The following is a 13795-nucleotide window of genomic DNA, read 5'->3' as shown; positions in this document are numbered from 1 at the left end:
AAACAATGCCTAATCGATGCCTGTTGGTCCCCCATGATCCTCTTTTTCTTATGTTAATTGAGAGCTGATTTGATGAGATAACCACCTTTCTGTGACCATGCAGGGAGGTCTAATCTCTCCTGGTCAAAGTAGTGCAGACAGGCTTAAAGTAAAAAATCGGGGGACCGACGGCTTTAAGTCCTCTCCAAGGGACTTGGTAATGAGGATTAATGCCTTATCAAAGAGCGGGAGCGCATTGACTTGGTTTTGAACCCGGGACCTCCTGGCTACTACTGAGCCACAGTGCCTTCCTAAAGTGGGAATAGACTAGGGGGATCTGTCCACTGCACTCTTATATTTCAGGGTTTTGAGTTGTGAGATGTGGTGTAGGTACCGTATCTTTTGATACCAACCAAAGTCTTGAAGTTTTGATGTTCCGACCTTGGCATAGTAATTATTCACAATATATCATTCCCGTGAATACAGGTACTAGATAGAGAGCAATATCATGAGAGTTGTTTATATATCAATAATAATTATATTAAAGCAGCTTTTCAGTATGTGATACTGATGATTTTTTTTTTTGGGGGGGGCAGATCAAGTTTTCAAATTTCTTGACTTTTTATCAAGTTGTTGGGAATGGTCGCAAGGTTATAATATGCATGGATCCTGCAAAGATTTCTACAGTTCACTTAATAGGGACACTTTAAAGCATTGTTTATGTCACATTTGGTTGACTTCATATCTGATTTCATTTTCTTCTTGTATTTTGCAGGCCCAAGAAGCAGAGACAACATACAAAGCCTGCGTAGCAGAGACTAACAACAAACAACAGGATATGCTTCGAGTCAAGGTGGGTCATCAATTTCATCAAATATTCTTGTTATGCTTCCATGTGAGATTCATAAGAACCTTACCTATAATATTAATCACTATTTATGTTGAAATTCTGTTTGTTTTATCAGTGACAAAGAACTGGTAAGCATTTAATACCGGTATACCTCATAATGCTGATATTTGGAGTTCAAAATGTTGTTTGATTGCTAGTATAAAAAAAATTGTCTTTGTTCACTGAACAGAAGTTTTTATTAGAAACAAGACTCATTGAAAAGAGAATAGCACTAAATGATAGGTAATTGAAATAAAATATGGCATATTTGACAATGAATCAGAAAAGATTTCCTTGTTAATGTATGAAGAGGAAGAGGAAATAATCCATTCATATGAAGTACTGTATTTTCTCTCTCTCATGGATCACTAGATTTGATTCTGTACTTGAGAGGATATAAATATTTCCTGTGTCATATTGATTCAAGTGTCTATAGACAGTAGAGTTGATTAAAGGTCCATACATGTAGAACCTTGTACCTATGATTGAGTTCAAAAAGATTTTCTCAATTTGTATGTTTTACACCTGTTTCTTTTCATATGAATAATTATGATTGTCTGATTACATTTATAGCCGCACAGCATTTGTGTTATTTTTTTTCACTTTTTCTCTATCCTGTATTTTTCTACTTTCCTGTTTCCATTTTGCTTTCTTTCTTTCCCTCCCTCTTTTATCCTGGCTGTCTATTGAGTGTGCGCACACACTCTCTCTCTCTCTCTCTCTCTCTCTCTCTCTCTCTCTGTCTCTCTCTCTCTCTCTTTTCCTCTCTCTCTGTCTCTTTCCTTACGGTTTACCTCAACTCTTTTACTAAACTCTCTTTGCTAGCATCTATATATATATATATTTTTTTTTTCTCTAGTTCTATTTTTCTATTTGTTTTCTCTTTCTATTTCTTTCTTTGTCTCTCTGTCTACCCCTCTCTCTCTCTATCTGTCTACAATATATCTATCCACACTATATCTATCCATCTATCTTTCCATCCATCCTTCCACCTATCTCTATCTCTCTTTCTTATCTCATTCTACATGCATGTAGAATATATCAATTGAGTGCATGGTTTTGAGTACCATCTTAATTTGACTATTGACTTGCGTTTCCTTTGCAGCAAAAATTGTTGATACAACTCAGAGAACTCATCTTCATGTGTGACCAGACAATGAAAGCAGTAAGTCAGCCTTGTTATAGTTTTATGGAATGAAAAGTCATCAAGAGATACAGTGTTTATCCAGGGCAAGGATGAAGAATGGTAGAATGGCATTTTCATAAATTTTCATAACATGTACATATATACTGATTCATAGTTGATATTTCTAGAATTGTTGTGTCTATACACATGTATATAACGCATAGAAATTTGTTCTCCATCAATGTTTCAAAACAGTACAATAAATATACAATCATAAACATAAATATGATTACATACTGTAGGAGACAGTCTTGCACAAAAATATTGGTTTGTAAATTGCTGGACAATTTTTTGTTTGTCCAGTTATTTTTATTGTGTTTTTCACCAATTTTTATCATTGTTAAAGACTAAATTCATCGCATTTAATGTGCGTGAAATTTTATGCGAGGTACATGTTGTACGGTAATAATTTATGTCTTTTAAAGATTTGTAATTGATTCCAATTGATATTTCTTTTTAGTTTATTTGGTCCAGTGTACATTTAAACATTGAATATTAATTTCCTTACATTGATAAAAGGCTCAACTAGTTAAAATTTTAAAATTGTATTTGCTTCATTAAAACAATAAAATAATCATGATATGAGACGATAACAATATTGTGATCATTTCTTTTGTTTGTCTCCAGGTGACACACAGCTACTTCAGTATGCAACATACCCTGTCAGCACCAGCTCCAATACAGGTACTTAAACACTGTCTTTTCATTTTTGTGCTTTCAAAACATCCTAGGTGCTTTACTAATGTGTCGTATTGATCAACTATAACTGAGGACTAGGTGTTCCATTTGGCATATAAGAAATCAGAATAGCTACTTTTATCCTTTTATTGTAAAGACAGTTAGAATGTATATCTTCTATTACAGATGAAATCCGTATTTGAAATATATGTGCTTAATAGATTGAATAGAATTAAAGTGTGAGTAATCTAAAGCCTTGGTCACAAATGCCATTATGAACTGCTACGAACGCCGTATGAACGATTTTCAGACAATGGAAAAACAGAGATTCATACGAACCTTTGTGACCGTAGCGTAACGCACATTGGTTTCAATCTGCTCAAGGCTTTTAATAATGTGGTTTGCATGAGTTGTATAATGTTTCAATTCAAAATTCTTGATTCAGAACACTGACACCTATATGTTGATTGTTAACAATTTCATTTTATTCTGTTCTCCTTTTTCAGTTTCAAACTCTGTGCGAGCAGATTCGGGCGTATGAGCCTGGTCTTCAGTTCAGTCATTATGTGAAACATCACAAGAGGTTTATGTCAGGGCATGCACTACAGGACACAGAACCACTGATCTTTGAACCGTACAACAACGCGTAAGTTAATATATGGTGCTACAGAGAGAGAGAGAGAGAGAGAGAGAGAGAGAGAGAGAGAGAGAGAGGGGGGGGGGGGAGAGGGAGAGGGAGAGGGAGAGGGAGAGAGGAGAGGAGAGGGGAAAGAGGGGGGAGGAGGTGGGGGGGGGGGGGGGGGGGGTGGCAGTGAGGCAGAAGAAGAGAGAAAGGGAATAGCATTTGTTACATTTTTCCTCTTATATATTTTGTTCAGGTCACTCTGTCCAAAGGTTTAAAAGGGAGGAGAGAAAAGAAAGGACCATGAAGGCAGAGGAAAAAGGGACAGTGGACAGTGAAATTAGGAAGGAAAGCCTTTCAAGTAGAGAGAAGGGGAAGGAATGAGAGAGCAGGGAAATGGTAGAAGAAGAAAACAAGAAAGAGGAATGGAGAGGAAAGGAGAGAGAGTTTGACAAATAAATAAATTAAAACATTGTGAAATAGAGAGAGAAAAAAAAAGAGAGGTATTGGAGAAGAAGAATGAATCAAGCATTAGAGATGTGCAAATTCTTAGCCTGCCAACATACATCATAATGAAGACAAAGAAAAATGATATGAAAACAAGAAGCATTGTAAGGTTTAACCAACTTCATTTCCAAATCTTGTCACCTTTGCAGAAGCTCATTACAGCGCGAGAGAAAGACCAGCTCTCAGTCATACGACAGCTTTGAAGATGACAAGACATTCCTACGCAACAGGTCCGACTCTGGCTCAAGAAGATCTGGTAAGTAGTCTTATTTTCATTTCACCTTCTGTCTTGTTTTGGAAAAGGCAAACAACAAACAGACATTGTCATCAATATTTTCATTTAATTGACTGAACAGATAAAGTACACATTTGATTACAATTTTGATGAGGATGCTATTCAATTTAGAAGGGGAGATGGATGGAGAACAAGGAAAAGAGAAAGTCTAAGGTTTATGATAGCTAAATAATATTAGGGGCTTGGCATGAAATTTGTGTGAAATATGTTCCAAGATAACAGGATGGATACCTAGTAGAAGTGACTAAAAATACTTGTATCGACTATTCTTCTACAAGAAAGGGTATCTGTCATGGATGCCAGATGACTGGAATATAGTGAAATACTTAGCATTCTTATTGAAAATCATTATTAATCTTTCCCTTTCTATGTATAAATCTTTGTTCATTTTTTTATTCCAACTTTCAAGGATGTACTTTCCAACATTCTTAGCTAGTTACTTAACAATTGAAGTTAATGTACATTTACTTGCGTGACCTTGTCAGGTTAATGAATAGTATCTTTGATTTGAGAATACTATTGATTTAGGTAGAAATAAAGAGGAAATGAACAGGGAAAGTAAAAAAAAAAATGAAAAAAGGATGACTTGTACTGCTTCCTGTGGTTCAACTTTGATATAAAAATAATAATTAGATCAATTTATACAGCGCATCTATCTATGTATCTATATATCTGTCTGTCTATTCATATATTTCTATTTCTTATTTTATTCTACGTACATGTAGAATATATTCAGCTATTGAGTGCAGAATTTTGAGTACCATTTTAATTTGTTTAACAGATAAATCTCAGAGATTGCTTGCATGGCAGGCCCATCCCGTGAGTGATTCTGAGAGCATCAGCGGCAGCTCTACCAAGTCAGGTTCCCCATCAGCTAGTCCAAGGAACGGACCAAGGGTCATCGCCAGGGATACGGGAGGAGGAGGAGGACTATCATCCGGTGATGAGCTAGGAGAAGATACGCCGGCTGTGGTTGTCAACAGTGGACCTAACAGTAAGTTTGGGGTTGGATAAGAGAGGTAGATGGAATTTAAGAACATGAATACTGGAATATATTCTTAAATATGTTCAAATTTGCATATATTTGATTAAAGATATTGTCTGAATTTGGCTTTCTGTTCATTCTCGCGATTTAGACTGATAAGTGCAAGACGTAAAGCTTTATTATTCATATTCTGTATTCATTGCTATTCTTTGATTTTGTAGTACCAATAAAAGAAATTAATTTGATTTGGGTAGTGCTGTTTAATTAGCTTACCCGTATTTGATGTTTTAGAATCAATTTTCAAATAATTATTTTGCAAGTACTGGAATGGAGTACTTTTTTCCTCCACTATGATTGTGGAAATATAGCTTTAGTAATATAACGGTTCTATTCTTTTTGTACATTTCAGTGAAATATACCAAATATATTACTCTGTAGTTTGCCCCATTATTTGATACTCTGATTTTTCCCCTCCCTTTTTGTTACAAAATGAATGAATGAGTATTACTTTATATGCAACCATCTCGATTGAAATGGCAACATTCAAACTCGGTTACTTTCTTGTTTCCCAACAGGATTGATCGAGCCCATTCCAAATGCATTCAAGAACCTGACGCTCTCCAAGGCAGCCATGACGCACATGATCAGAAAGCTACGTACACCATCAAAGTGTCGGGAGTGCGAGAGCTACGTCTACTTCAACGGCGCGGAGTGTGAACGGTGCGGGCTGGCTTGCCATAAGAAGTGTCTGGAGTCCCTGGCTATCAACTGCGGTGGCAAGCGGCTCATGGGCAAGATGAACGTATTCGGGGTGAATCTGTCGGAACACTTGAGGGTGACGGGCAGGGAGGTACCCTTCATCGTCACCAAGTGCATCTCAGAGATTGAAAAGAAGGCGTTGCAAATCAAGGTATTGCTCTCTTAACATCTGATATGTTTATTCTTGTATTTTCATTGGTTCTACATTCACGCACTTCCTTTAGATATGCTGATACAGCAAGTATTTTGTGACAAGTGAAATTCTATGTGTAATAACCCTTTCCCAAGTGAAAAAATGCCCTTCTTGTAACAAGTTTACTTTTAATTCATAGTATATGTATTTAATAGTGTATGCGTGATGGCAGAAAATATATTGATGTCTTACATGTTCAACTTAATACAATTCTCTATTGGTTCTTTTTCAATAATCTTTATCATTTGTTAGTGCAAATATCAATTAAAAATACGAAAACTCATTATGTTTTTATATTTCAGGTTGTTCCATATGCTATGTAATGATGAAACATAAAGTGCTTTTCACATTATGTTTGAATATTTTTTAAATAAATCAATTTTCTTGATCTTTTTCAGGGTATCTACAGGGTTGCAGGGTTAAAGGTCAAAGTTGAGAAGCTTTGTCAAACCTTTGAGAATGGTGCTGACCTTGTCGACCTCTCAGAGAGTCCCCCACATCTCATTACCAGTACACTCAAGCTCTACCTGAGACAGGTTAGTTACCAGTCTATTCAACAAATATTGATAACCACAATAGTCACAATTGATATGAATATAGAGTTGTCACAGTATGTGGATTATTTCTAGACAATGGATCAGCTGATCCAAGCTTGAATTTGAGCTGCAATATGGCTAGGTTTACACCCATTAATGCTATTTGTAATACAAACCTTGAAACTACCGTGATAGGATTCAAGAGAAATGTTCTCAATCAAACATATGTTTATCAAACAGTATTTTTTTTAACAAAGAATATATATAAAACACAGTAGTGCTGTCATATAGCCAGTTTACACCTTAAGTGGGTTATTTCTCAAAGCTTTTGATGGCATAGTGCAAACCTTCTGTTAACTGGTACCTACATTCATTGTTTGTACCATTGGGCACTTGTGGCATGTCAGCACATCGGCGAATCAGCGCTCATAGTAAATGAAGGGTTAAAGGTATAGACCAGTTCTGGTCATGCGATTGCATTGTGAAAGAAACGTTGTGGAATCGATCAGAAAAGGTTGATCATCTAGCATATATGTATTGGTGTGTACTGCAAGGTTCTGGAATCATCAAAATGATAAAAAATTTGGCCCAGTCTTGGTAAAGTTACAAGCACTGTACACAGAAAGATGAATATGGGACTACGCAATATCTATCCAGTCCGGATAGATATAATAATTTACTAAGTATATATCAATTAGTGGGCGGTTCCCCGGCAAAATTTGTATCATCACGTATCAGTCAAAACACATTCTTTCACATGATTGGTAATAAGAGCTTCCATTTCATTTTTTGAGAGGGGGGGGGGGGGCGTTTCCAAAACTGGACTATACCTTTAATTTCTTGTTCTTCTAAACAGCTCCCAGAACCACTGCTGACCTTCAACCTCTACCCAGACTTCATAGCAGCTGCCAAAGAGTTCCCTCAGAAGGAGGGCGTGGTCTACGACGATGCGGCCATCATTACGAGGTTCAAACAGGTCATCGCCAAACTACCGCAACTCCATCATCACACAGCCAAAGTTCTCATGTATCACTTAAAAAGGTCAGTCATGTTTGCACAAGTTGTGTTTAGTCTTTCAGGGAATTCAAAGTTAAAATACACGTTTGAAGCTGATTTTAAAAAGTTTAATTTTTTTTCTAAGCGGTATATGATTCGTATTTTTATGCACAGGCTGGTTGTATTTTGGAAAAAAGAACATTGAAACTCAATATCAGACATGAATGAGTCTAAAGTTAACTGAACACTAAAAATACCGGTAAGGACTTGGTAATTTAGGATAATTGCCTTAACCTCAACTTGATTTTGAACCCTGGACCTTATCATCATAATACCATAGACACTTTGAATGTCTTGTTATGACCTATTTTGGGCAGTGAGTTTATGCCAAAAAAATCTTTGAGTATCTCTAACAAAATTCACTCTTCATGGTCATATATCTATAATAGGTTCATAACATTTTCCCAGGAGATACACACATTTAGAAAGCTTTGCATGTTGTAAGCTACATAAAATTGTCCTCCATTTTTATATTTTTTTCACAAAAGTGTTTTCTTTAAAGCAAGTAGCAGGCTTTCCCGTGAAAAGTCTATGGGGAAGTGGAATGCCCCATAGGCATCACACAGAATGAACCGCTATGTACAAAGTGAATGAGAAGTGGCTTATTTCACGAGAATACCCAAGTAGCAGTCCAAAACAAGTTATTTAATCAGAATCAATCTAGGCAAACGACTGATTGTAAACATTTGTTATCTTTGTAACCCTAACTGAAGATATTTTTCTAATCATCTACTTACAGAGTATCAGAGGAACCTCTCAACCACATGTCAGGTAGCAACCTGGGTATCGTCTTTGGACCAACTCTCCTCAAACTAAGGTATGTCAGAATCATCATTATTCTTTATCTCTTCATCTACAACAAAAGCAATTTCACTCATCCACCAATTACTTGTGTGCTCATTAGTATGCATTTATATGCAGCGCATAGGGACATATTTGTGGTATGCGTCATATAAGTATGGTATATTGATATTATTAAGTATCTAAGAAAAATTCAATCATAAGTTAATGAGGGTTAGTATCTAGAAAACATGATGGAGAATGTTTCTACTAGCCCTTAGTAAAAATGTAAATTACAATGTAAGATTTGTTGTAATCGTGTGGTTTGAACATTTGACTGGAAATGCGAAGGTCATGGCTTTGAGCCCCAGTGAGGCAATATATTGATCAACATTTGCCACTCTCCCCCCAGGTGTTAAATGAGTACTGGTAGGAAGGAATTCCTTGAATGCTGTAAGCACGTAATAGGTAACCTAGGTAGAGCAAGGGTAATATATGAAGAAGAGGTGTTGTGGACGAGTGGATAAGTCGCCGGACTGTGGATCACAAGGTCCGTGGTTCAAGTCCCGCCGCAGCACTAATGTCCTTTGGCAAGACATTGATCTACATTTGCCACTCTCCACCCAGGTGTTAAATGGGTACCTGGTAGGATGCGAAAGCTAATGTGGTTAGATTCGCAAGTGTGCGCATGTAAAAATGACGCCTGGCTGGAATGCTCCCCAGGGAGTGGAGAATGTGCATACATTGTGTGCGGGTAAGCCTGAATCCAATGACCGGTCCTGAAAAGCGCTATATAAGAACGAGCTATTATTATTATTATTATTAATATTAGAGCACCTTATGTGGTGGATTTGTGTGCTATACAAATACCCAATATATTTTGTTGCTGCTTGAATGTAACATAAATGTGTGTGTAGTTTTAAAGAGGCAATATCTGATGTCTGTCAACAGTTCCAAAATTGTAATGTGAGACGTAGGGAAAGATGGATAAATCTAACGTTTCCTCTCTGTCTGTCTTGTGTTAAACTCTTTCAGAGATGCTAACACATCGTCGCTAGATGCTCTCATTGATATGAACCACCACACGAGGGCGATAGAGCTCATGGCAATATATCCAGAGGTGAGTGACACACATTAATTAAATTCTTCTGTAGGCTAAGCCCTAAATAATGAAGAAGTACCCTCTGCAACTCCCAAAGATATTTAGGAATGCTTTTTAGTTTCTTTTTAAAAGTTGTTACTATTACATTATAAAATGGGTTCAAGAATGTAGCCAATGAGATGCGTCAAAATGAACCACGTGTGCGTGCATTAATCTTCACAATATGCACGGGAGTAAATTTCTCAACTTTATACTCATATTGTAGACCCTTCTTGTGTAACAAAATATATATATTTTTAGCTCGTGCTTTAGTGATATGCACTGCACTTGATTAATTCACAATGAGACGGACAATGAACTCGCCAAGTCTCGTTCATTATCCTACTGTGACTTAACCTGCGGGTAGTGCATATTCACTAATGCACTCCCAAACATGTATTATATGTATAATATAGACCTTAAATATTTGATTCAAACCTTTGATATTTTTGCACAGATCTTTGGAGCTAATGAGACTCCAGTAGAAGACTTCCAGAGGGATGAAGCTCACTCTCCTAACGATGTTCACAGAGGTTAGTTTGATACGCCATCAAGTAGAGGTGTAGTGGTGTAGTGGTTCAGTTATTTGACTCTCAATCCAAGAGTTTAGGGTTCAAATCTCAGCCTGGCTCTAACATCCTATGGCAAGACAAATTATGAAGCTGTTGTGGTATAGTGGTTCATTCACTTGACCCCCAATCCAAGGGTTTAGGGTTCCAATCCCAGCCTGGCACTAACACCCTTTGGCAAGACATTAATCCACATCTGCCACTCTCCACCCAGGTGTTACATAATACCTGGTAGAATGCCAAAGACATATTGTAGTTTGCTCAACATTGTGAGCATCTGTAAACCTGACTGGAATGCTCCCCAGGGAGTGGATAATGTGCATACATTGTGCATGGGCAAACCTTGATGATAAATAGCATTTCCTAGAAAAAAAATTAAGGGATCGGGTAACTTTGCTTCAGATTCTAAAAGAATTCCTGGATTTAGCTCACGCTGCAATCATAGTTATAAACCTTTGGGTCATACATGAATCCCATGACTTTTACAAGCCAATCACATGTCTGATTATCAAGATATCTATGATTGGAATTAGAAATTTCAGAATTTGTTTTCCTAACGGTTTTTATAACACTACAGTCTATTTGGAAAAATGACTATGGTATAACCGGTCACTCAAAGATTTTTACTTTTTTGAGGCACTTCATGATAATTTTGAAGTGCAGTTCTTTTTAGGGCTTCAATATTACACCATATCACAGACACTGATTTAACATTGCTAAACGATGCCTTTAGACACATATCTTACATTTTTTTCCGTCGCTTTTCAGGTCAGGCTCTGAACAAAAGTTCAAACAACTCAACCCATCTGACTAGCTCCACCACCACCACCGCCACCGCGTCATCATCATCACATTCCTTGGGTTTCACCTTACCTGGTAGCAGTGAGGACCATGGTGATCATCATGATAGGAGGAGACGTTCTAGACACTCGCAACCCCTGAAGAATGGGCATAGCAGTGATGAGGATGGTGAGATACTAGTACAGTCAAACCTGTCTATAAAGACCACCTTTATAGAAAGACCACCCATCTACAAAGACCATCTCTTTTGTTTCCCTTGAAAATGGTTTCTCATTGAAACATGTACTAAAGGAACCTGTACTTAAAGACCGCGTGTCTATAAAGACCAACTTTCTTGTCTCCCTTGGGTGGTCTTTATAGACAGGTTTTACTATGGGAGGGGGGGGGGGGAGGGTGGAGGGGAGACACTAATGGATTGTCTGAGTAGCTGTTATAAAGCATGGCTAGCACCCAAGTGGAATATTAATTTTAAACGTGGTCATGGTATAGAAAGTATACACCCTAACCACAGTCAGTTGATAGATAATTATACAAATTATCCATGTTTGCAATTTGCATTTTATAGTGAATATGCACTGAAGATAAATGCAGTGTAATTCACTAACGCTCTAACAAAATATTTGTTTGGGCCTTCAATATGAATATAAAGTGTACGATACTTGAATGAAAAATTTGCTACAAGATTATATTACAAGTTCAGACAGAAATGCTTGCAAAATGTCAACAACGCTGGTTTCTGCAGCAAGATGTTTTGCAAGTGAGATTCAAGAGAGAACATTTTTTCATGAATCCTAACCCGTTTCATGTCAGTTTCATGTGTGTGAAAAATTTCTGGGGAGTGTTTTACAAAGGCTAAGACGACTTTAAGTTGGACTTAACTATGGCAGGCCGATCATACCACTAGTTCCTCTTACCATTCGTGGCATTGGTTTCTCAAGGGACGTTAAAATCATGGTCACACATCTACAGAATTTAGCCTTGTTATAGTTCATTATTGAAGGAAAAAATATTATCCAAAGATCATAATTGAGAGGCCAATGGTGAGAGCAACCAGTGGCATGAATGGCCTGTCATATTTAAGACCAAATTAAAGTCGATCTTAGTCTTTGTTAAACACTCCCCTGGTCATGTTTTCCAATTGTAATTAATAGAATGAATGCAATGTGTTAACCTCCCTCAGGATCGGGCAGTGATGGTGAAGGTATGGGCCATCACATCAAGACGCCTCACTCACCAAACAAACAAACACTCCTACAGATATCAGCTGGGTCATCATCCCAGGAGAAGTCTGGTGGGGAACCCGCAGGGGGGTACGTCCCCAGCGCTTACACCAGCCCTCAGCCGCAGAGGATGGGTGCAGGGGTGACCACACCCTCCTCCCCAGGGGGCGATGCTACCGGTCAGAAGCTAACCAGGGGCGGGCAGAAACTAGACCCTGGGGGTAGCGGCGGTCAGAGCCAGACATCGACACAGAGGCGGAGAAGCAGGGAACCTCGCTTTGTGTGACATATGGACGAGTCTAGCCTCTCCATGTGATCAATGTGATAGAAGGCTGCTTTGAACATTATACAGTCTACAGTCTGGACTTTACCATGCTTCCTTGTACACATGTACAAATCTCCATCTCCTATGACATTTGAACTTTGCTAGAAGGCAGCGTGGTTGTCGCCCATGCATGAATAATAGATTGAAGGCTGGACCTTTTCTCATTGGGGAAGATTCATGAATTATCATCATTTCTTTTAGAAATCATATTTTCATGTCTTAGACATCTCAAACTTTATGTGAGTTAGATAACTTTTTGTTTATATATACAATGAGATTCTTCTTCCTGTTGTGATATGGGAAAAGAATTGTCGTATGAAACAACAAAGATGGCTTTGTTGGTGATAAGATAGTTGCCATTATATGTTCTTCTACTTTCTCAATCTGTTATACTCTGTTAGAATGTGTTTAGGGGTTGATTGGGAAAGAGAGAGAAAGAGAGAGAAAGAGAGAGAGAGAGAGAGAGAGAGAGAGAGAGAGAGAGAGAGACCAAGAATAAAGTACAGAAGAGAGTGGAAGAAAGATATATTTAAAGAAACAGAGGTATATTATTCTATTTTACACGATTCAACTTTGTAGAAATGTTCATAGAAGTATGAAGAATGAATGATGATGTCATGTCTCTGGCAGAGAGGCTCTAAGAGATGGAGTCAGTTAGGAATACAGTTGCGTACCCTATTCTGCCAGGCACCTGATTATGAAGATAATCCTTCTGCTGTTAATCCTCCAATCTCAAAGTTTCTCTCTTGAATGTCTTCCAGTAGTAGCAGTTATAGAGCTGTACATGTTTTAACTCTTTACCGGCTTCAGTCAACTGATCGTATGAACAATGGAGTGCCACAGTCATCCTTTAGCACGCTAACAGTGCATTTGTATCATATACTCCAAACAGTGTGGCAGTGTATGGTTTCAATCCATAGTGCATAACAGTGTACACAGTATCCCAAGGTGTTTCACTACATTAATGATCAAATCTTGTCCAGTCCGGTTCATCTTCTACATTTTTGATAACTCTTGCTGTGCCAATGTCACATATAACTTAATAAAAAAACAGACTAGTTATTTTCAATCGCACATTGCTCCAACCAAAAAATACAGTTAACAAACAAATTATTCATTCCCCTTTTATCAGTTATTAAAAGTTAATTATTAATCATTGCAACTTACACAAAATTGCAGTCACGATTCTCTGTAATTATTATTATAGCCAAAACTAGCGATTATGGTTAACATTGCTGTTAAGCTGAAATGTTGTGTATATCCAAGATGTACTT

General features: G+C 37.5%; 1 protein-coding gene across 2 annotated transcripts in view; it reads left to right on the top strand.

Moving 5' to 3' along the window:
- The window catches only part of LOC100892472 (rho GTPase-activating protein 29), a 67434-nt gene extending 54391 nt beyond the window's left edge, over positions 1–13043 (top strand). For both annotated transcript variants that reach the window (XM_030995671.1, XM_030995672.1), the window contains exons 13-26: positions 755–832; positions 1974–2033; positions 2682–2738; positions 3239–3378; positions 4011–4117; positions 4938–5150; positions 5717–6051; positions 6492–6629; positions 7486–7670; positions 8425–8502; positions 9501–9585; positions 10064–10139; positions 10944–11144; positions 12157–13043. In XM_030995671.1, coding sequence (XP_030851531.1) covers positions 755–832; positions 1974–2033; positions 2682–2738; positions 3239–3378; positions 4011–4117; positions 4938–5150; positions 5717–6051; positions 6492–6629; positions 7486–7670; positions 8425–8502; positions 9501–9585; positions 10064–10139; positions 10944–11144; positions 12157–12482 — 2079 coding nt within the window. In that variant the 3' untranslated portion in view covers positions 12483–13043. The remainder of the gene's footprint in view (positions 1–754; positions 833–1973; positions 2034–2681; positions 2739–3238; positions 3379–4010; positions 4118–4937; positions 5151–5716; positions 6052–6491; positions 6630–7485; positions 7671–8424; positions 8503–9500; positions 9586–10063; positions 10140–10943; positions 11145–12156) is intronic.
- Positions 13044–13795: the final 752 nt, after the last annotated feature.

This window comes from Strongylocentrotus purpuratus, unplaced genomic scaffold, assembly GCF_000002235.5.
Source record: "Strongylocentrotus purpuratus isolate Spur 01 unplaced genomic scaffold, Spur_5.0 spur5_scaffold_3, whole genome shotgun sequence".
Taxonomy (NCBI): Eukaryota; Metazoa; Echinodermata; class Echinoidea; order Camarodonta; family Strongylocentrotidae; genus Strongylocentrotus; species Strongylocentrotus purpuratus.
This window is presented reverse-complemented; position numbering and strand designations above follow the sequence as displayed.